A 24894-nucleotide genomic window follows, 5' to 3' on the forward strand; every position below is an offset into this window, starting at 1 on the left:
TGTGCGTACGGAATCTTACAGGTTGTGGTTGTATCGAAGACCAAACATTACCATCTCTGGCAGTAAAATATTCCCCAGCTTCAATTGGTGCATCTTCAAGTTCTTCATCAGAATCACTGTCGTCCTCTGGGTCATATTCTGGTAACGTGGGCTCTTCTAAGTCTGAGTCATCACCACCAATATCACCTACACATTCATCTAAAGCCTCGTCACCAACTACTGAATCATTATTTATTGAATTATTAGAAATATTATTATTGAATTATTAGTAAAAAAAATCTGAATCGCAAGCGATTAGTTGAATGTGTACCTGCCGAGTTATAACGGCATGCCATTTGCCATACAAAACGTATGTACATACCCGGGTGTGTTGCTGTTGACGTGCGTAAAAAAGTTCTGCTGTTGACATAAAGGTTAACTGAAACTCCAACAGACATAAAACAAATAATACATACATATGTATGTGTCTACACAAATACAAAATCAGATTTTCTGACATTTATTGATCGCTTTCCAAAATTTTCTGTTGCTTATTATCTTGAAGACAGAACCTATCAAACTATAATAGAAAAACTTAGACTTTATAAATCTCAAAAGGGACATTTTAATAAATTAATTTTCGATAATGAATTCAAAAGTGTAAACATTAAAGATTATTTAAAAACCGAAAATATAAGTCTTCATCAGGTGAAGCCTAACAGCCACTCTGGCAATGCCGATATTAAGAGATTGCGTAACTGTATTTCTGAAAAAATTCGAGTTTTAATGATTGAACAAAAATCTCTTATTAAAGAAAAAAATAGTAAAGCAATAGAATATTATAACAATTCTTATTATTCAGTTACAAATGAAAAACCAATAAATATTGAACAAGGAAATTGTAATAAAAGAAAAATTTATGAAACCAGTTTAATAAGAAAAAATAAATGTACAAATAAAAGAAATGAAAAGAGAGAATTTTAAAAAACACAAAGGTGTAAATAATATATATATAGAAAATTATAAACCTTTAAGACATAAAGAAAAACAGAAATATAATTATTCTAATTTGGAAAATATTCATAGCTCTAATATTAAGAGAAAACTGAAAATTGAAAATCCTATTAGAATTTAAGATATATTTTCAATTCTAGCGATGGCGAAGTAACATATTGTAATATTCACCCTATTAATTTTTACATTACTTTTTCTACCTAACTTTTATCTCTCTTTTCAAGTCATCCTTTTCTTTAATATAACTGCCTGAAAACCAAAAAGTAAGGCTACGCGAGTGGCGAACGGTAGTGATTGTGAATAAGGAAAAAAAGCCTGAAAATAAAAAAGTAAGGCTGCGTGAAAAGTGGAAAAAAAATTATTACTGTGCTAACGAGCGGCTGCAACGCACAACGTGGGATTTAGAAACGTCGATGGACCTCAGTACCGATAGAGAAAAGGACAACCCCGGAGCGCATAAAAACATCCCATGGAAAGCTGGAGACCTTTAATGTAAGCCTTATAAAAAATACTAAATTATTATAAAAAATATTGTCATTGTAAAGAGTACAGTATTAAACTATTAAATTTTTCAACCCAAATAGAGAGAGATTCAAAATAAAAAAAGAGAGGTCTTAAACTTAAAGAAAATAAATTTAATTTAAAGGAATTTAATTAATCGAAGAAAAAAAAGAGGGGGAAAAATAGTCCTCAATTAAACTAAGCTTTTACAAAAAATTCTAAAATTGTTAAGGAAAGTGCTAGTGCAAAGAAAGGAAATTTAATTATAATTTAATTGTTTGACATAGAAATAAAAAGATTACAATGCAAGACACAGCTGAAGAACTAATTGAGCAGCTAAATCAAATGAGGCTAGATTATGGGCAAACCACCCATCCTCCAAATCCCCCCACCCATCCTTTAAACCCTCCCACCCCTAACCCAACTCTTATAATAACAATAGTTCGAGAAGTACTCGAACGAATGAGTACGCAAACTGTAACAGACTTCACAAACCCGACCATAGCGTGACACTAAACGCGAACAACATAAATGAACTAGATAAGATTCCGGACATGGTGGAATGCCTTAGGGATTTCTCAGGACGATCAGGAGAATTTAACTCCTGGAGGAAGAGCGTAGACAGGATTTTTAAAGCCTACGAGGGAGTCAAGAATATCCCTAAATATTTTGCGATACTTCATACGATCAGGCATAAAGTAATTGGTGATGCCGACACCGCATTAGAATCATATAATACTCCACTTGATTGGAGCCAAATTAGAAAATGCCTTATAATGCATTATTCAGATAAAAGGGACATAGGTACCCTCGAATATCAGATGACCACTATGGTCCAACGCTATGACGACAGTCCGACCTTCTATCAAAGAGTTTATCAACACCTTTCACTTATATTAGATAAAATTTCATGTCTCGAGTTAAGTGACGAGTCCATACGGACTATGACAAACTCATATAGGGACAAAGCTTTTGACACATTTATTAGAGGACTAAATGGCAATTTACCTCGTCTTCTTAGCATGAGAGAACCGACAACCTTGCCCCAAGCATTACATTTATGTCAAAAACTTGAGAACATGACATATAGAATAAACCACGCGAACAATACACACAAACCCAATATTCAACCATCACCACGACCTCCCCGAAATAACAATTTTAATAATTTCAATAACAACAGACCCTTTTACCCCCAACGCTCTCCCAACTATATGCAAAATAACCAAGGATTCCTGCCGAGGTTCAACAATTACCCGTACAACCCCCATATTACCAGAGAAAATACCTCCTTTAATAACAGACCGAACTTACCACCTAAACCACCGACCCCAATGGAAGTAGACCAATCAATACGTTCAAGACAAATCAATTATCAGAATAGGCCTAATACATTCCAGGACAATCGACCACCGAAACGTCCGATTTCCGCACAACTAACTCAATTACTACGATGGCAATTACGACAATGCAGGAAAAAATGAGCCTGATACTATTAATTTTTTAGATTAGGGCCGTTTTCGCTGCCTTATTACGAATTTAGAACAAGGCGCGGAGATAGATTTTCTTATCGATACCGGATCCAATAAGAATTACATCCAATCCACTAGAATTAGAAATCCAATTCTGAACGAAAAGCCCTTTACGGTAAAATCAGTTGCCGGAACAATTGAAATTACTCACCATACCTTCGTCGACATTTTCGGACCAACAGTAGGGAAAATAAAATTTTTTATATTACCAACTCTAGGGTCATTCCACGGCATAATACGCAACGACACACTTAAAGAATTAAAAGCAATTATTCATATCGACAAAATCCGGACAACAACCGAAACCCCCGTCTATCCCAAGCCATACCCGTATCCCATGGCATTAAAATACGAAATCGAACGCCAAATTGAAGAACTCTTAGATAACGGAATAATAAGGAGATCGAAATCTCCGTATAACTCCCCAATTTGGATAGTTAACAAAAAGGCAGATGCCTCTGGCGAAAAAAAAATTCCGAATGGTCGTAGATTATCGTAAACTCAATTCAGTTACGATTCCCGATAAATATCCCATACCAGAAATTAACGAAGTCCTTGCAAATCTGGGAAACAATAAACTATTTATGGGGGTTCCATCAGATTCCACTTCGCGAGTCAGACATTGAAAAAACAGCATTTTCCGTAAACAACGGAAAATATGAATTCCTCCGCCTACCTTTCGGTTTAAAGAATGCTCCGGCCACATTCCAAAGAGCACTAGACGATATCCTTCGTCAACATATAGGAGTAAGATGCTATGTTTACATCGATGATGTAATAATATTTGGCAAAAACGAAGAAGAACATTTTAAAAACATAGAATTAGTATTTCAAACCCTAGAAAATGCTAACATGAAAATCCAATTAGATAAATGTACATTTGCTAAAGAAGAGGTAGAATTTTTAGGATATGTAATCAGTTCAAATGGGATAAAAACCAACCCTGAAAAAGTAGAAGCAGTAGCCAAATTTCCAGTTCCACAAACTCTCAACGAATTAAGATCCTTCCTAGGTATGTCAGGTTATTACCCACGATTTATCCAGGATTACGCAAAAGTAGCTAAACCATTAACAGCACTGTTAAGAGGAGAAGCCGGTCATGTCTCCAAACGGAACTCGAAAAAGATAGAAATAGAATTAGACAACGAGGCTTTAGAAGCATTTAATAAAATAAAAAATACTTTAGTATCCAAGGATATAGTTTATCGCATCCAAATTTCGATAAAGATTTTGAACTAACGACCGATGCCTCAGATTTCGCATTAGATGCCGTCCTATCGCAAGACGGTAGACCAATTACTTTCATATCGAGAACTCTAAGTAAAGCCGAAGAACATTATACCACCAATGACAAGGAAATGCTTGGTATAATATGGTCACTTAATCCACTTAGAAATTACCTCTATGGTTCAAAAAAAGTTAAAATTATCACCGATCATCAATCTCTTACCTATGCCTTAAGCCATAATGTAATAGTAAAATGAAGCGATGGAAAGCCATTTTAAAGAATATAACTATGAACTAACCTACAAACCTGGTAAAACAAATGTAGTTGCAGACGCCCTTTCAAGGATACCAATACAAATAAATTCACTCACACCTACGATTCATAGCGATGAAAGCTCAAGCCATAATTTAATCCCTTGTACAGAAGTTCCAATCAATGTTTTCAAAAATCAAATTTTTTTCAAGATTGACGAAATATCTTCATATCAATTTAAAACAATTTTTCCAACAGTGCATTAGTGATAAGCGATATTTCACTACCGGTGATTTTTTCACTGTGAATCGCAAATCGCAACTGCGATCACTTTTTATAAATAGCAGTTCGCTTCTATGAACTGCGATTGCGATCGCAGTTCGAAACTGTGATCGCAGTTCGAACCTGTGAATTACGATCACAATAGCAAATAGCAGAAAAGTAACAACATTCTTCAGAGTATTGTATATATCGTATAAGCTATTTTTCGTCATAGCGGTTTGAAGTTTTGAGTGTAACGTTCTTATAATTTTTAATAATGGCAGGAAATGTATCAAGGAAAAGAAGTGAAGTGTGATGTTTGAAGTGGTAGATGAAATATAATCAAAATGGAATATTTTAATTTGTTTTAATAAAACCAGCTAAATCAGAGAACGAAATCACTTCATATAGACCAATCAGTTTGTTGTCACTATTCTCCAAAATATTTGAAAAAATATTTTTGCGCAGAGTATTGCCGATACTAAAAGAGAATAAGGTGATACCAGAACACCAATTTGGGTTTCGTCAATATCATGGTACTCCAGAACAATGCCACCGTGTAATTAATCACATTATTGATGCTTTAGAACGTAAAGAATATTGTTCAGCTGCGTTTTTAGACATACAACAGGCTTTTGATAAAGTTTGGCATCAAGGTCTACTATATAAATTAAAAAAAGTATTTTCCTCTCAAGTTTATCTAATTCTCAAGTCTTATTTAACAAGCAGGTTGTTTTATGTTAAAATAAATGACGAAATGTCTGACATAAAATACATAAATGCAGGAGTACCACAGGGAAGCGTTCTTGGCCCTGTACTATACACCATCTTTACATCTGACATTCCTGAAACTGAAAATGTATTAATTGCTACTTATGCTGATGATACTGCTCTATTGTCGTCAAGCCAGACGCCAATTGAAGCAACTAATTTAGTTCAAAGAGAATTGATCAAGATACAGACTTGGTTAGATTGCTGGAAAATGAAAGCTAACGTGAGTAAATCCGTACATGTTTTATTTACATTAAGAAGAAGCGACTGCCCACCATTGCTTTTAAATGGAAATACTATTCCAAAAAGTGATAGTGTTAAATACCTCGGCATGCACTTGGACAAACGATTAACTTGGAAACAGCACATACAAGCCAAAAATAAACAATTAAAAATAAAAACCAAACAACTTTATTGGCTACTTGGACGTTCATCGCAGTTACATCTTGAAAATAAATTACTATTATATAAATCTATACTAAAACCTATATGGACATATGGTGTGCAACTTTGGGGTACCGCTTGTAAATCAAATATTGAAATTCTACAAAGATACCAATCGAAAACTCTAAGATTAATTACAAATGCGCCTTGGTTCATAACAAATAAAGCCATTCATTCAGACCTGAATATTCCTTTTGTTAAAGATGAAATTAAAAGATTTAGTTCAGCATATTTACACAGGATAAGTTATCATGACAATCCTTTGGCAGTCATGTTATTAGATGATAGTAATGAAACTATTAGACTTAAAAGACATCATGTTCTAGATCTCCCATTTAGAAATTAAGTTAATGTTTAATTATATATGTTACTATGTTTTTAAATGTATAATTAAAATTTTTGTACTTAGAACATATTGTTATATTGTATATTATTTTTGATCTCATGGGAGATCAAAAATATAAGTCAAATTATGGTTTTGTTATCAAATTTGCTTATTATTTACTAAAATAGATTGCAAATAAAATGTATTTAAAAAAAAAAAAAAAAAAAAAAAAAAAAAAAAAAACTTATTGTTAAAACCACATTTGAAAGCTTTTTGTGATGAAAACAAGAATTGTAACTAATTAATTTCAGAAAAAATGATGGAATAAAAAAATTACGCGTTTTTAATATTTTCCCAAAGGTTAGGAAACTCGCGTTAATTATTTGGTCTTGAAAATATTAAAAGCGGGTATTCAAACACACAAATTATCAACCACACTAATGGTAATTCCTTCTAAATGTGTGAAACCATCATACCAACATACAAATGAACTATGCAATACGCTCTAAGTGTCAGGTAGCCGAACCGCTCCAACATTTGCGAAAATGTAGTGAAAAGAAAAGCGGAAAAACTTGACTCCAGTTACAGGAGTCAAAAGAGAATTTGCCGCCAATAACGACAAAATGTTTCCGTCGTTCCCACGACAGTCGGGTCTACGTAAGTGGAACAGACCCGGACTTTTATTCGGCCAAACAGTGTCAAATTGGCAGAATCTGCCGATACAACAACAACAACGACGTTTGAACGTCGACTTAGTTGCGATCGCAATAGCAATATAAAACACAGTGAAAAATCACCATATCGCTCATCTCTACAGTGCATAGACATATAATTACCAGAACCAGAGTACAACGAACAGTCATTGATTTCATACATGAAACGATACCTTAACCCATCCGTTATAAATGGAATTCATACTGAAGAAAGGATAATGGGTATGATGCAAAATATCTATCCTATTCATTTTAGTAGCATAAAAAGCCGATATACCCAAAAACTAGTTGAAGATATTAGTGACGAACAAGAGCAGGAGAACGTCATATTAAAAGAACATTAAAGAGCACATAGGAATGCCACAGAAAATAAAACACAAATTCTCGAAACAAAATATTTTCCCGGTATGTTAAATAAAATAAAACGAATAATAGCCAACTGCACCGTTTGTAAAGAAAATAAGTACGAGAGAAATCCCAATCAACCGAAAATTGCAGAAACTCCATTACCAACATATCTAGGACACACAGTTCATATCGATATATTTTTAACAGAAGGAAAAATAGTAATGACAGCTTTAGACAAATTTACAAAATACGCAGTAACAAAAAGCCTAAATAGCAGAGCAATAGAAGACGTCAGGAAACATTTAAGAGATATTATATTTTTCTTCGGAGTACCAAAATTAATAGTTATCGACAATGAGCCATCTCTAAATTCAGCCTCTTTAAAATTCATGATGAATAGAAGTTTACACTACTCCTCCATACAGAAGACAAGCTAATGAACAAGTGGAAAGGTTCCACTCTACATTAATTGAAATAATGCGCTGCATAAAAGAAAACGGTGGACACTGAAATTTTGAAGAACTTTTAGAAAGAGCAGTATCCGAGTATAATCATTCAGTTCATTCCACTACACTTTAAAGACCAGTAGACCTATTTTTTCATAGGAATGTTACATTTGCCCCGAAGACATAGAAAGAACTAGACAAAGCAACTTAGAAAAATTAGCTGAGAAACAAAGAAAGGATATCGAATACCATAACAAAAATAAGAAGGAAATAAAATCATATCTACCAGGACAAATAATATTTGTTAAGAAAAATGGGAGATTAGGAACTAAGTTAAGTAAACCCTACAGTAAGGAAATAGTTAAGGAAGATAGAATTAGTACCGTGTTAACTGAAAAAGGACAAATAATTCACAAAGGTAGAATACGTAACTAAATATGTACTGACATTTTTTTCCAGAATATTACTACCGCTATGCCTGGCGGAAGTACAGATCCTCGACTACTCAAACTCCCAATTAATAACAATAGAAAAGGGAACGGCTAGACTACAAACAGGAACATTTAGGATAATACATGAAATTGACATAGAAAAATATACGGACACACTAGACCACATAGAAGCGACTATTAAAATTGAAACTATCCGCAAAAACCCTAATTACCCCTTCATATCCCACTTAATAACACAGATAAGAGCCCAACTTAACAATCTAAAAGTAGAGCAAAAAATTAAAAGATCAATAAATTTCCTGGGTAGCGCATGGAAATGGATTGCAAGAAGTCCAGACCTTGACTACGAAATAATTTCAAGTAAGATAAATAATGTTTTACAAAATAACAATAATCAGGTATTAATTAACAAACTTACAATAGGCCAAATTAGCGAGATAACAAATATTACAAATAATATAATTAAAACCATGCAAAATGAAAAGAGTTTAGAAATTGAAGCATTTTTACAGCTAAAATATAAATTAGAAACAATTAAGGAAGAAATTTTAAATAATAAATTCTTTTATCTTATCAAATGAAGAAATAAATATTGTGAAAGAAGTAATAGACAATGACAATATTCCATATGTTAATTTCAACACAATTTTAAACTGTGAAAAGGGAATCTATGGAATAGAAAATTATTGTAAAAAATACAATTCCCTACAAATATGCTTAAGCAATAATGTAATAGATTTAAGTAATAATACTTGTATAAATAATCTTTTAAACAGTCGTTTGCCAAACTGCACGGAGGTCAACAACCAACATATTCCAACCATAGAGGAAATGGAACCAGGAATAATATTTCTAAATAAATACAACGGAGAAATTTCAATAAACAACGAACCTACATTTTTAAGCGGGACCTTCATAATTTTGTATACCAACGTAACAATTGTTATCGATGGAAAAAAGTTCTATAACGAAGAAAGAACAACAAGTAAACCACTACCAGCCATCCTTCAACCGTCATCCGCACCACTCAATATAGAAGAATTCCTCTCGCTGAAGATGCTGAAACAGCTTAACTTCAACAATACAAAAGAAGTAAGTGTGTTAGAAGCAGCAAACAGAGTAAAAAACGGAACCAGCATCACGCTAATCATCCTGTTAATATTCAGCGCCTTAATTTTCGGGAAGAAACTTCTGATCAAACAAAAAGAAGATGAACCCAACAAACTCTCACAACCGGCAATAGAAGGACTCAACCAAATTTTCAATACACCTAAAGATTCAAACGAGGACGTTTGAATTTCAAGGGGGACTAGTTAGCACCCCACACATTCAAAAAATATCATATGATGCATTAATATCATATGGTGCAAAGTAATATAATATGACACCACTAAATCGCTGAGAGCGCGACACGTGTAGTGGCAACCTGTGGGAAGCGCAGCGTCAGCAAACTCCGTACCCGTTGCAGCGGCAAACATAGGTCTAGAGTTAAGTATAATTAATTGTAAATGTTAGTTCTTAAGTGGAATTCAATAAAGGAGCATAGCTCCCAAAAAATATTTTTTTTATCAAAAATAACAAAACGTTTTTTATCTTACATACCGACAATGAGTCATCAGCCACAATACAACTTTAATCAACAAAACACATACAGAAACAGTCAACAACGAGTCGAACGCATGGATGTAGATTCCTCAATAAATTTCAAGCGACCAACGCGACAACAACAACCCCACATCTCACAACATATCACACAAATGTCGGAACTACCAGGCAACCAGATGAATCAGCAACGGCCACACCATAACCCATTTGGGAATGTAGCTAGAGCAGCCTCGACCAGCTCCTACTATTTTTAGTCTTCGTTTTTTCACACCTACAGTTGAGCGATCGTTTTTTCACACCAACATGCTCGAAGCTTCGCAGCAAATTAGACACTCGCTACGGCAGGAGAAATTTTAAAAGAAATGAGTGAACAGAGCTCCTCAATGAAAATTATGCTCAGAAATATACGAGTATATTGCTATTACAGACGTATGTTGGCCTTTTGGCTTATATTTTTATAAGCTATCATATCAATCGATATAAATATCATTTTCCGAATTTTTGTGAATACATGCATGATAACACTATTATTAAATTATGCAATTCTCCAAGCAATATTTATAGTTAATGGGCAAAAGATGTAATATAATTTCATAAGTATGCATACACATACTTATATGATATATTATCATAATACCCTAATAAGCCTAATATATTACAACAATAATATATGTATACTAGCGGGCCCGGTGCCTGCTTCGCACGGCAAAACAAAATAAGAAACGAAACACACTTGTTTTTAATAAAGTTGGTTTTGTTCCCTATTATTCAACTTTTAATTCTAGTTTCTTACAATCTTAGAGTATGTATCACTTAAACTATCTTAGAGCTCTTTCGTAGAAACATTTTTGGTTTTGCCATGTGTTGTTGTGTAGATAAAGAGAACTGAAGGCTTGCCAATACGTGAGCACGAAACATATAACTGGCCTAAATCAATTCCACAGAATTCCAACGATTGCTCTTGCGCTTTATTTATTGTAATAGCAAATGCAAGACGTACTGGAAACTGTAGTCTTTTGAATTCAAAAGGTAAATCTGATGGAATCATTGGAATGCGTGGAATCAATACATCTTCACCTTTAAACTTCCCCTTTAAAATTGTTGCTTCGATCAAATTGTTCATAACCTTTTTAACCGCTAATCTTGTCCCATTGCATAATCGTGGTTGATTTATATTTCGAAGCATAATAATGGGGGCACCCACTTTCAATTGTAAACGATGAGGTGGAAATCCGGGTAAATCCAATGAATTCAAAAATTCTGTCGGATAATTAACAGCGTCGTCTTGATTCGTAACCGTGCCAACTGATTGATATGTTACAACCACGCCAGGAACATCGGTTAAAATGTCTGCATTCGTTTGACCAATGTCTTAATTCTTAGCGGCCAGTATAGCTCTTTCAGCCAACCAATTTTGATTGCGATAATTTTCTGCAATATTTGGAAAAACACTTGACACCAATTCTTCTTTTGTTGGTGCAATATTACAAAAGCTATCTGGTAAAGTAATTAAGCCAGTTTCATGATCAACAGCAAGTTGACCATTGCCTATTCCCAACAGTTGCCTTGAAAATGTGTCGGCCAATGGATCGTTTTGAATTTGTACTCGCACATTTGTAGTCAAATTGAGTATTTTTACATGTCTCCATAAATAAGATGACTTTAAACATGCTTTTAATTCATCTGCTGGTGTTGAACGGGGAATCACAGGCAATGTCTGACGAAAATCACCAGCCAACAGAATCAAAGCGCCACCAAATATCTGTTGATCATTACTACGCAAGTCTTGCAATGTCCTGTATAACGCTTCCACTGATTTCTTATGGACCATTGTACATTCATTCCACACTTTTAATTTGCATTGTTGCAGACTTTGTCCATTCCCGAATTTTTGGAAACAAAATTTTCATTTACATTCATATTCAGTGGTAATTTAAGTGCAGAATGGGATGTCCGACCACCATCTAATAACGTCGCTGCTATTCCAGATGATGCAAGTGCCAATGCTACATTACTCTGTGATCTTATAGTCGCTAATAGCAAGGAAATCAGAAATGTTTTGCCAGTTCCTCCTGGAGCATCTAAAAAAAACATTCCTCCAGTTTCGTTTCGTACTGATTCCATTATGGTATCACATGCGTGTCTCTGTTCTGGATTCAATTTACGCAAATTCAAGTTTATAAATGTGGTCAACTCATTCAAATCATATTGCTTTTCACGGTTTATTTCTTGATTGAATGCATCATGCATTGGTCGATTTGGAGCTGCCAAACCCAGTTGTGTCAATGCTTTATTTGCAATTACCAAACAAATATCTTCAATGATAATCAATGCCTCATTAAACATTTCAGGTGTAATTATTAAATAGTTCTTTCCTGCAATTCGGCGCACTAGATGCAAAATGTCTTCGGACATAAAATCCTTAAAATTTTCCCATAATTGCAGTGGATCAGATGGAAAATATGTTGCAATAATAATAGCAAATAATGTTCGTATTTGATGAGGAGAACCTGTTGCTGATGCATCCCTAAGTGTTGCATCCCAGTGATTATCATCTTCCAGTAAATGCCATTCCTGACATGCTTGACGAAAAGTGTGACACCGTTACCTCTTTTCAAACTCAAAAAAGATGTAGGCCCACGAACATGATTCAATAATAGACGCAAATAAAAACATTCAGCATGACTGGGATGCACTGTATAAAGACGTCCAATGACATCACTTTCAAAAATGCCAGCATAACCTTGAACTGGTCTTCCTTGCTTACGTCTGTTCTATTTCTTTCCAGATGCATTCCAAGTGTAATATGTTGGTACTTGTGAAGAAAGCAATGTTTTAGCAAATTGATCATTTTGACACAATTCGAAACAATTGATGGTGGTCGCTCTACAAATTTCTGTGCAGTATCAACTGTGAAATATACACGTTGTCCCTTTTGCAAATGTACTGACAAATGAATAACTGTCGGATTTCGATCATGAATTTGGAACGATAATATTCTCCAAACTGCCTCATTGCTACGGATATACCTTCCCATTTCATATTGTGTTATTTCATCATTTCGGTTCTCTGCAACACCAAACACAGCCATGTCGCTGCCTTTATTTACATACTTGCAGATATATTAAATCGATTTAGCAGAATTGCAATATTCTACATTGATATGAGATTTGAATGCTTTTGATAGTATTGGCGAAAAGGGGACAACCCACCTATTATGAACTGTAATATCTAGATTATTTACTCGTAGATTTATTGATTTGCCATTATCATCTGTTGAGCGTCGGCATTACCATGGGTAACCATTTTTTCCATTAATTGTCTCGGAAATCAAATCTTTGGGATACCGCTTCGTGCATTTCTCACCTTTCATACATGGCCAATTAATATTTACAACACCATCGATTTCCTAATCAGGAATTTCTGCTGAGATGATGTCATCTATTTGATCGCTTGTTATTTTGTTGACTAACCATACCAAAATATGAGCATGTGGTAATCCTCTCTTTTGCCATTCCGAAAACATCCAACATCGAATTCGCCGAAAACTTGATGTTTAACAATAAAATCCATCAATGACTTCAGCTTCTGTCTAAATACTCGTCCAGTTATGTCATTACGGTCTGTAGAAGATTGCCCTTCATATAAATATTGCTTGATTTCGTCCCATTGTATGTAATAAACAAATCTGGTCGACCATACAAACGAACATAGCAAATGGCATCTTGTGCATATTCATGCATGTGCCTTGAACTGCCTGTGTAACTTGCTGGTAAAATAACAACTTGTCCAACATTGTCAACATTTCCATCATTATTGATTGCATCGGGGAGATGTATAGGGTGATTTTTTAAGAGCTTGATAACTTTTTTTAAAAAAAAAACGCATAAAATTTGCAAAATCTCATCGGTTCTTTATTTGAAACGTTAGATTGGTTCATGACATTTACTTTTTGAAGATAATTTCATTTAAATGTTGACCGCGGCTGCGTCTTAGGTGGTCCATTCGGAAAGTCCAATTTTGGGCAACTTTTTCGAGCATTTCGGCCGGAATAGCCCGAATTTCTTCGGAAATGTTGTCTTCCAAAGCTGGAATAGTTGCTGGCTTATTTCTGTAGACTTTAGACTTGACGTAGCCCCACAAAAAATAGTCTAAAGGCGTTAAATCGCATGATCTTGGTGGCCAACTTACGGGTCCATTTCTTGAGATGAATTGTTGTCCGAAGTTTTCCCTCAAAATGGCCATAGAATCGCGAGCTGTGTGGCATGTAGCGCCATCTTGTTGAAACCACATGTCAACCAAGTTCAGTTCTTCCATTTTTGGCAACAAAAAGTTTGTTAGCATCGAACGATAGCGATCGCCATTCACCGTAACGTTGCGTCCAACAGCATCTTTGAAAAAATACGGTCCAATGATTCCACCAGCGTACAAACCACACCAAACAGTGCATTTTTCGGGATGCATGGGCAGTTCTTGAACGGCTTCTGGTTGCTCTTCACCCCAAATGCGGCAATTTTGCTTATTTACGTAGCCATTCAACCAGAAATGAGCCTCATCGCTGAACAAAACACGCGCGCGAAACACATTTCGAACCGAACACTGATTTTGGTAATAAAATTCAATGATTTGCAAGCTTTGCTCGTTAGTAAGTCTATTCATGATGAAATGTCAAAGCATATTGAGCATCTTTCTCTTTGACACCATGTCTGAAATCCCACGTGATCTGTCAAATACTAATGCATGAAAATCCTAACCTCAAAAAAATCACCCGTTATATACTCTTCTGATCGCAACTTCCGTTGATTGAATTGAGTAAAGTTCAAACGCTCTGTTTCTATCTTTGCATACATGTCTACCACATATTTATGAAAGAGTCTCCGACATTTCAAAATATGATTTTCCTGATTTTGTCGCATCATAATTTTATGTGCATAACTACAAACTTATGCAAACTGTTATCAATTGCGTGATTATATCTAAATCCAGCACCAACAACAACAAACAACATTAACGTAGATTTCTGCGGCACGCCTTTGAACATTTTGATTAATACTTGTCGGCCTACGATCTGAACCCGATCTTGCAACACGTTCCCTTGTATTTGCAATCTCTAGTTCTCGCTGTTCTTGCTATTGATTTTCCCTTTCGTTTGATCTATTTTGCGTTCTACGCAACCGACGTCCAATGTCAGCTCTTGCTCTTCGTGGCTTTTTAGAAGAAACTAAACTAAAGATAATAAGGAACTTCAGTAATAAATTGATGAAATCCAGCAAATTCTGGACTCGAAAAGCTGAAAATGTGTCAAAATTCAATTAAAAATTGGCCAAAAAATCGAAATAGTTTTTGTCTTACCGTTCGGAAGCGAAAATGAAACGTTCGAGATCGTCTGCACTCGAAAAGCACCAAAAAGTGACGAAAAGACACGAAAATCTGCTGAAAATGTGACAAAATTCAATTAAAAATTGGCCAAAAAATCCAAGTAATTTTTAGCTCACTGATCGGACATTAAACAAAAAAAATTCACTCAATTTTTTAATTTTTTTCACAAAATATCAAATTTGTGATTATGTCACTTGTAACAATCAGAACACTTGTTTAGCAAAACAATCGATTTTTATCTCAGTAATCATTGTTTTTTTTAATTTTGTTTAACAAAATATTCAAATTAAAACGATGATTAGAACGAAAATTAATTTATTTTTATCAAAATACTCACCAAAAAATGCGAGGAAATTAATATTTTCAAAAATCGATTATGATAAGATCAATCACCAATGACGTTCTAAGAGAAAAGAGAAATGATAACAAATTGCTATTTGCATCACTCCGTGCAATGGTCTCCAATACACAAACGACCAAAATGTATTCAATACTAATGAATGCTGTATGCGGTACAAAAAAAGCCTGCGGCAAAAACACACTCACTTCACATACGCACCGCACACACATGCGTTATCGGATTTCAACCAAAATTCATATAAACCATATATGGACCACTGCCTACGTAGTGTGTAAGTTTGGTTGAAATCGTACGACGTGTTTATGATTAGTTCGGCGACGTACATATACGGACTTATTTTTATATATATATATAGATATGGATCATATATTTTCTCAACTGTTCTTTGTTCCCATTTAGAAATCGATCAAACGGATTATATTGGTTTTATATTTGATAAAACCGTATGATATCATACATATTTACATATGTTAATAAAAAATGGAAACGACTTACTTTGTCTCGCGTCAAGGGAGTTTTGGGAGAAAGAATGTATTTGAATTAAGTACATACATATGTATGTATTTGATAATTTTGGGGATATTATCCGCTGCTTGCGTTTCGGTTTCTTCCTGTGTTTGGTGTTGTTATACTCCTATTTCCTCCTGTGTTTAATGTTCCTTTCCTAATATCCTCCTTTGTTTAGTGTCCTCTTGCTCCCGTTTCCTCCTTTCTAGAGTATGTATGCATGTAGGTAAGCATTAGTTGTTCTGTTTTTTTATTTTTTATTATGGTATTCTAATTATATCGCGCTCGATTTATGTTATAATTTTTGCGGCACAATTCCGATTTCTTTGGCGCCGCGATTTTAAGGTACCGTTGGAAAAAGGAAGTCCTCTTGATTAAAAAACATATAGAGTTATAGGGTCCGCAAACGTTTAGTTTAGGAGATATTCGGTCTTAAAATTCAAAAATTCGCAAAATTGGACCATTTCAAAGAACTATTTCACCACATTAAACACACTTTTTTGACATTTTTCACTTGAAATTAATTAAATTGCACTATAATCTTTAAAATAAATCTACATTTTACACTTTTAGCAGGTTTTTTACCTAAAAAATCTTTATTTTAAAAATCACATTTTACACTTGTTTGAACCTCATTTGTTTACCAAAAATTACGACAAAATGGAGCGCTGCCATGTGATGATTAGGCAATTCGCTGAAATTCCTCTATTCATGCATATGGATATTTTCTTTTTTAAATTTATTAAGCAAATAATTAATATTATATAATAATATTACTTAATAAAGTGTAAAGTATACAGTACAGTACGAAAACTCAAAATTTCTTTCAATATAACTGCATAATAACCGAAAAATATAACCAATGCATCATCAAAAATAAATGGAAATCGCCAAATTTTATCCAAAATTTATCCATTTTATAACTAAAACTTAAATTTTATTTCAATATTGGATACAAAGTGGTTATATTTTTTGGTTATTATGCAGTCATATTGAAACAAAATTTTTTTACAGCGGCATGCCGGCCTTTTGGCTAATATTATATTTTTATGCGTTTATGTGCAATTAAGTATGTATGTATATGAATTGATTTGGAAATTATTTTTCACATATTGATTACTTTTTAATTATATCCTATGCTTGATATAGTAGACATGTATACGTACATACATATGTATGTACATTTGATATGTGTATAATATGTACATACATATATGTACGTTTCTGTGTAAAATACTATAATAATATATGAAAAAACTAGTAATATATGTACATATATGTATGTACATAAATAATACTTTTTATAATTTAAAACTTATGTATTCATATGCACATGTAGCAAGCACACACGTACATATGTACACATGTACATATGTAAGTACATACAACGCCTTCATGATTTGAAATCATGACATGACTTATTAGTAATGATATGTGTGCGCTTTATGTGTTGCACATTATACGTTTATATACAAGCATATGTATATACATATGTAGTGATATGAATATCATTTTGCATGTAAAACTGATAGCATTCTAATAAAAAAATAAATATACACAGTAATATTTATAGTTTGTTTGGACTTGAACACCTTCTGTTTCTTATTATTTCATTAATATTTACACAATATACTTTTCTGCTAAATACTTTTTGAAGTTATACTTCTTATACGACGCCGGAAAAGGTTGCGATAGATTCTGGTTGCGCAACCTTCCATATAAAAGTAACGCAAAGTTGCGCAACCTCGCTCCATCCATATGAATGTAACGCAACCTTGTCTGCGAAGATGTGCGAGCAGCAAGCGAAGCGGTGACAATCGGCAATCGTTTGTTCGTTTCTTTCGGCACAGCTCGGCCGACACAACAACACAACACAATGTTCCATGCTTATGCTGTTGTTGTTTTTGTAGAACAATGTTTCAATTTTTGGTTGGTGACATATTCACATGTGTGCGCATATGTATGTTTGTATGCTTGTGCATTATTGAAGTTATACTTCTTTTTCTTTCGTTTGTCTTTCATTTCTGCGAATTCTCAACTATTTTACGTATGTTTTGGTTGAAATACTCTGCGTTGGCCTTTCAGAATCACACAGAATCATTTCTGTGGTTTTTGAAACTGACCCACGAGGACGAGGTATATGGTTTTATCTGGGAGCGTGAGATTTAAGAAAATCGCTCGCTTACAAGGGATAAAATGACTTCTGAGTGGCGATTTTAATGAATAAATTCACAGAATCATTTCTGTGCTTTTGGAAATCAATACTAATAAATATTTTTTTCTTACTAATAGAAAATAAATTTATCACAGCAATATACATAAACATATACATAATATTGCTGTGATAAATTTAATTTCTATTAGTAAGCAAAAAATTAAAAATAAATTTATTAAGACTATACTTCTCAGGGCATCACAGCAATGTTATGTATATGTATATACATATTATGCAAATGTATTGCTGTGATAAATTTATTGCGAAAGCAAATGTTCTACAAAGTATGTATATTTCTATACTTAAACAAAATTATTAGAACCATCGTATGTTTCTTGCATTCATAACCAAAATATACTTAAGTCAGCGCAACCTAATTGTCAATGGTGGTGTTGGTGGTAAGCGCTTGGAAGGTCAAGATGCTAACACAGGTCCCAGAATCGAATCCCGACAGAATAAATTTTTAATTTTTTGCTTTTAACATCGTATACTATAAAAATAAATATTTTTCTTTATTTTAATTTCTATTAGTAAGAAAAATATTTATTTGTATAGTATACGATGTTAAAAGGCATACATCTTCTATCCTATCTTGTGTATCTGCACATGCTCATATGAGTGTATGTATACGCATGTGCACGCATTGACTTGCATGTTCATACATTCATATATACTTATATGTACATATATTTGCATACATTGCCGAACAAATAAATCACAAGCATACAAACATACATATGCGTACACATATGAATATGTCACCAACAAAAAATTGATCTTCACAAGTCAATCCGGCAGCCAAATTGGCGAAGAACAAAAGAGAGATGATTACGCTGCATATTCTCTTCCGCAACGAAGAGACGGAACTACTTTCTGAGTCAAAATTCATTCATTTAGACTTTGCTTTATTCTTCATTTTATGTGCATAATAAATTTATAAAATGTGAATTTAAGTTTTCTAGTTTTCTTTCATACAAAATGATATGCATTTCTGAATATCACTAAGAAGTATAACTTCATCCGCGCGTAGGGACTCCACGCACCTTTTTTTTTATAGTAGGAGGAAGCATCGAAAGCCGGAGTGCGGGACTTTAATCCGCCAAACCTAACCTACTCCCACCTCATGTCTCTCTCCTTCATGGGAGAGAAGAAGACGTTTAACTCTCCTCTATTGCACGGACTGACTGACGCCTAATCTGTTCTAAATGTCTCAATTTTGTGATAATTAGATTTGCCGCTCTGCTGACAGCTTTCCACTTTACAGAGGACTCGCACATATGTGCAGTCAAATTTTCCACCGTGATACTACCTCCCAGGGTGGTTTTCAACATTTCCCTTATACTTGAAAACCGTGGACAATAAAAGAACACGTGTTCAGAGTTTTCTATACACTCTGTACACGTCGGACAGTATTGACTAAAGTCATGACGATATTTGAATAGATAGCTTTTGAAACAACCATGCCCACTGAGTATTTGGGTAAGGAGGAAATCCAGGTCTCCATGTTTCCTACCTATCCACGAGTGTATGTCCGAAATCAGTCGGTAGGTCCACCGTCCTTTGCGTGAAGTTTGCCACCGCTGCTGCCACATTGCTATGCTTTTTATTCTCTCTTCTCTTTTTGCTGTTTTAGACGTCTCTGATAAGTTATATATTCGCGCGAATTCGTCTCCCTTGATGTCAATCGGTGCCATACTGGCTAATACCTCAGCAGCGTCATTTGAAATGGTTCGGAAAGCACTTATCACTCGTATTGCTGAAAGCCTATGCACTGTGTTAATTGGTCTAGCATATGACTTTGTTTCTAGCGCCTGTATCCATATTGGAGCCGCATACAGGATCACTGAACTTATTGCCTTAGCTTTAAACATCGTCGGCTGGAACGCACACAGCCTTTATTTGCCATCATTCTAGACAACGCATTATATATTTTATTTGCCTTACTTGTCGCATTTTCCAGGTGTTCTTTGAACTTGAGCCTTGAGTCCAATATTACCCCGAGATACTTCAACTGCGGCTGTGAAGTAATCTCACATTCTCCGATGTTCAGCGATATTTTCTCCTCAATTTTCCTTGAGCTTATGAGCAGGACTTCTGTTTTCTGCTCAGCCAGCTCTAGACTCATAGCAGTAAACCATCGGCGCAGACCATTTATGCTGTCATTGCATGTGATCCGGAGGTCATCCAGATGTTTAGCTACAGCTACCACTATGAGGTCATCCGCATAAGCGATTGTTTTTACATTTTTTGATTGCGGTATTCTTAATACCCCGTCGTACATCAGCCTAAAACCGAGCCTTGCGGTACTCCACTGGAGATAGTGTAGCTTTGAGTTCCCTCGTCCGTCTCGTATATCAATCTCCTATTTTGAAAATAACTCATTATAATATTTCTCAGATACTGAGGAGCGTTTATATCGTGTAGGGCTTTTATTATATTTGCCCACTTTGCGGAGTTGAACGCATTCTTCACATCCAGGTTTATTAGCGCGCAGTATTTTTTCCTACCACCTTTCCATCTTTTTCCGCTTATTGCACATTTTGCAGTATCAACTATTTCTCTTAGTGCGTCAATAGTGGACCTCTTTTTAATAAAGCCGTATTGTCTCTCTGATAATCCGCCGGCTTTTTGGATTGCTAACTCCAAGCGGTTTCTTACAGTGCTTTCGTACACTTTTCCAATTGTGTCGAGCATGCAAAGAGGTCGATAAGATGAAGGTTCTTCTGGTGGCTTTTTTGGCTTTGGAAGTAGAACTAGACGCTGTATCTTCCACGGATCGGGGAATACCTCTTCTAATATACACGCATTGTACATGCTAACAAATAAACTGGGCCTTAGGGTTATGGCTTCTTTAAGGGCTCTATTTGGTATACCATCTATTCCTGGCGCTTTGGAGTTTTTGATCTTTTTCGCAATAGCCAATAGTTCGTCTTCTGTGACTAGTAGGGGTGGCTCTGTAGCTTCGTTTCGTCTAATATAGGAAATGGGGGCATGTGTCGGGAATAACACTTCGACAACATTTTTCATAAATAATGCATTCTTGGGTTGCTGAGATTTATTTTTAAACTTCGACATACAAATTTTGTAAGCCCAGGGGTCTATGTTCGCTTCTTCACAGAGCTTTTCGAAACAGGATCTTTTACTACGGATAATGGCTGACTTTAGGAGCTTTTTCTCATATTTAAATGATTCTCTGAGGCTGTTTTCGTTATCACTTCCCTGGTTGCGCTGGTGGCGGCGTCTAGCTGAGTGACAGAGCTTCCTCAGCTTGGCGATTTCGTCGTTCCACCAGTATACCGGCTTCCTATTTATATTGTATCTCGTCCTGCGCATAGTTGCATCGCATGCTGCAACTAGCTCCTTACGCACAGCGGATACTAAGTGGGCGGCATCTTCGCCTGATGCCTTTGCCGCACTCCAGACGCTCTCAAAAACGTCAGTATCAAATTCCTTTTGCCGCCAACTTCGCCTTCGAGAAGTATTTCTCGGACAGTGTTCCGTTTCTTGGGAGAACGAAACTTCTGCAATTATAGCCATATGGTCACTATTTGTGTACATATCTGACACCTTCCACTTAGTATGCCTGCTAAGTGCGTCGTTAGCAAACATTAAGTCTATTATTGAACCTTTACTTCCCTTTTGAAAGGTATTTTGTGTGCCACTGTTTAAAATTGTAAGGTTTGTTTGACTCAAAAATTCTAGAATGAGGCGACCACGATGATTAGTAATTCTGCTACCCCAAGCAGTAGACCATGCGTTAAAATCTCCCGCTATTATTATTGGGGATTTGCTTCTGATTTCTAGAGATAACTCCAGGAGAAAATCTTCAAACTCGCTAATTGTTACGCTAGGACGAGCATAACAGCTTACAAAATAAATTCCTTCTATATTCGCCCATGTAAAGCCATTATGGGATTCGTTGGAACGTGATGTGAAGGCTTGACCTTTGCAGGCCCATATTGCCGCCTTGCCACTTATATCTTTACTCCAAGTGTTTTCCGAACGTTGAGAGTATTGTTCGCTTAATAGGGTGACATCTATGTTTTCATCCAGCACCGTCTGTTTTAGAAGGTCTTGTGCTGCAGCGCAATGGTTCAGATTTAGTTGCAATATCTTCATTTTTTCGTTGTCTTCAACATATCTGCGTATTTAGGACAGACCGTACAAACGGAGTGCTCTCCTTTGCATAGCATACAACATGGTGAATTTGTGCATGTCTTTGCCACGTGACCTGGGGTTCCGCAACGTGTACAAAGGGAAGACCTATCAATGGGGCTGCAACATTTGTGCGCTATATGTCCTAGTTGGAAGCACATAAAACAACGATTAATAGGTGAAAATTCTCGGAGGCGGCATATTGACCACCCGATCTTTACTTTGCCGCACTTGAGTAAAGTTTTGGCATCCCCAGCTCGTAGGCAAATAAGAGCTATTTGTGTGCCACTTCGAGTTTTCCGCAAATTTTTTATATTTTGCTTCCCCGGGTTTTGGATCCCACACACCTTTTGTAATGCCTCACAGATTTCTTCACGGGTGGTTATCTCATCCAAGTCTTTGCACATAATGGTAATATTATGAGTTTTTGGCTGTATTACGGCCATCTCACCAATAACTCCTTCTAGGGCGCTTTCGAACGTGTCAGCTCTCTTTTCTGCTTGATTTTTCAGTTCGATTAGCAGGTCTCCTTTGAGGGTACCTCACGTTTGAGCCCAGTTCTTCAAGGCCTCTGTCGCATTTTATTTTTTTCAGAATATCCGCATACGACGCTCCCTCCTTTTTTGTTAAGATTATAGCGTCTGGTTTCGATCTGATTCTCTTCTCGATCGGTTTCTTCCTTCTAACAACGTCTGTCCACTTTTCGACGGCGGGCTTGTCACCCAAACTGTCTTTGTGCATATATTCCCTGACCTCACTATGTGTTGCTTGCACTTTGTGACTCATGTTTTTGGGCTTCTTCGTTGGTGGCAAATATCCCAATATCTCGCGTGGTCTCTTTGGAGCATTTTTTTCACTTTGAATAGGGGATACCTGCGACGCTTTCCCTACCATGATTCTTTTCGACGGCTTCTCTTGCTTTTCTGCATTATCATACAAGCTTGTGATACAGCTTACAAGATCACGCATAGCTTGATTTATATGTCTCTGACCGGACATCATGCCTTCGAGCTCTCTAATTTTTCTACCCAGTTTGCAGAAAATATTGGGATTTTCTCCATTGTTAAGCTCCTCAGATTTGCCACCTTTGCCTGCTTTTTCGGCATTTTCGCATATTTTTGCTGATCCAGCAGCGGTGGGCTCTTCCGGTTTGCCTTTTGGAGGCGTTCTCAAGATTTTTGAGTTCCTCCGAAAAGGATTCTCTGGTGTACATCCAAAACTGTTCTCAGAGACCATAACTCTGCCAGAGAATAGTTGGGAACACCTGTCAGTGGGTACGTTCAGTCTTTGCCCTAACAAACCTTACTTATATTTTGATGGTTGGCAATGCCGTAACCAAAGCAAAACGAAGAAAGGAGAAAAAGGAACAAAAAACAGCTGACAGACTAAATCAAAACGGCAGAAAAGAACTGAGTGCACGTTTTGATTCGCTGTTACCTGGGGAAATTCATATTTAGTTTTTATTTTGTTTTATATAAATTTGCCAAAAGGGGGCAGGTAAGTGCCAAATAAATTCTATTGAAAAAATATTTTGTACTTATCTAATTTTGTGATTAGCCTCCAATCAGATTAAAAGTGCAGTTCCAGTCTCCCGGTAAGTCTTAAACAAAAACAAGTGTGCTATTACTTTAAATGACCACAAATTCTTGCAGATATCCTAGACCACTAAAAAACACGTCTACTTTCACTCACTGACTACTCATTTCTGCTAAACACTGTTGTATTATATTTCTTGCTAATAAAAATCGTATTTGTTGCAACATATCTTTATATATATAAATCTTCTGACCGTGTGTTTGCCTTGGGATTGCTCCTAAACGGATGGACCGATTTTGATGAAATTGTATGTGTACGTTCAAGGAGATTCGGGAATGGTTTATATTTACAATTTGGTCCACTGGAAAATGTTTTTTAAATTATTTTTTTCATTTTTAATCAATTTTCAAATTTGAAATGTTTGGCCGATAGATGGCGCTCCCATCGCAGTATCCAATATTCAAACCTTAAATTGGTATAAACGTGTATTAAACAAAACGATGCCAAAGAAAAAGGCGATATCTGTGGATCAAGTTTTTATCACATCGCTTAATATCTATAAAAGAAAGTGATGTTAGTTACTAAGCTTATAACTAGAGAACGCCTGAACCGATTTCGGTGATTACCACCAATTCGGATAGGTCTCTGCCCAAACAACGAGAATACTTTTTTTTTTAGGATAATTCCAAAAAGTATCTTTTTTCCATAAACATTTTTGTATGTTTTGTTTTTCAATATTTTGATTTGTAAATTATTTGAATAGTTCAATTTCGGTCGCTTGCTTTTTTATTCCGGCTATTGAAAAGAAAAATTATTCAGTGAAAACTTTACGTGCGTTTCACACAAAGAGGCCAATTGCAGATTGAAATT

General features: G+C 35.4%; 1 protein-coding gene, 1 long non-coding RNA gene and 1 pseudogene across 4 annotated transcripts in view; all 3 read left to right on the forward strand.

The window, feature by feature from the left end:
- The window catches only part of LOC105233304 (uncharacterized), a 1563509-nt gene that overhangs the window by 225107 nt on the left and 1313508 nt on the right, over window positions 1-24894 (forward strand). The gene's annotated exons all lie outside the window — the stretch shown is intronic.
- On the forward strand, window positions 1248-10292 carry LOC125776744 (uncharacterized). The gene is made up of 2 exons (XM_049450299.1): window positions 1248-1485; window positions 9043-10292. Exons 1-2 carry the CDS (start codon window positions 1463-1465, stop codon window positions 9560-9562), a joined length of 543 nt encoding a protein of 180 aa, XP_049306256.1. The 5' UTR covers window positions 1248-1462; the 3' UTR covers window positions 9563-10292.
- LOC125776904 (small nucleolar RNA U3) lies at window positions 18201-18330 on the forward strand (annotated as a pseudogene).

This window comes from Bactrocera dorsalis, chromosome 2 (assembly GCF_023373825.1).
Source record: "Bactrocera dorsalis isolate Fly_Bdor chromosome 2, ASM2337382v1, whole genome shotgun sequence".
NCBI classification, from domain to species: domain Eukaryota; kingdom Metazoa; phylum Arthropoda; class Insecta; order Diptera; family Tephritidae; genus Bactrocera; species Bactrocera dorsalis.

Coding starts and splice junctions, on each gene's coding strand:
- LOC125776744 (XM_049450299.1), top strand. CDS start 1,463: ATGGAAAGCTGGAGACCTTTAAT. Junction 1,486..9,042: donor GAAAGCTGGAGACCTTTAAT/GTAAGCCTTATA, acceptor TCTTTTAAACAG/TCGTTTGCCAAACTGCACGG.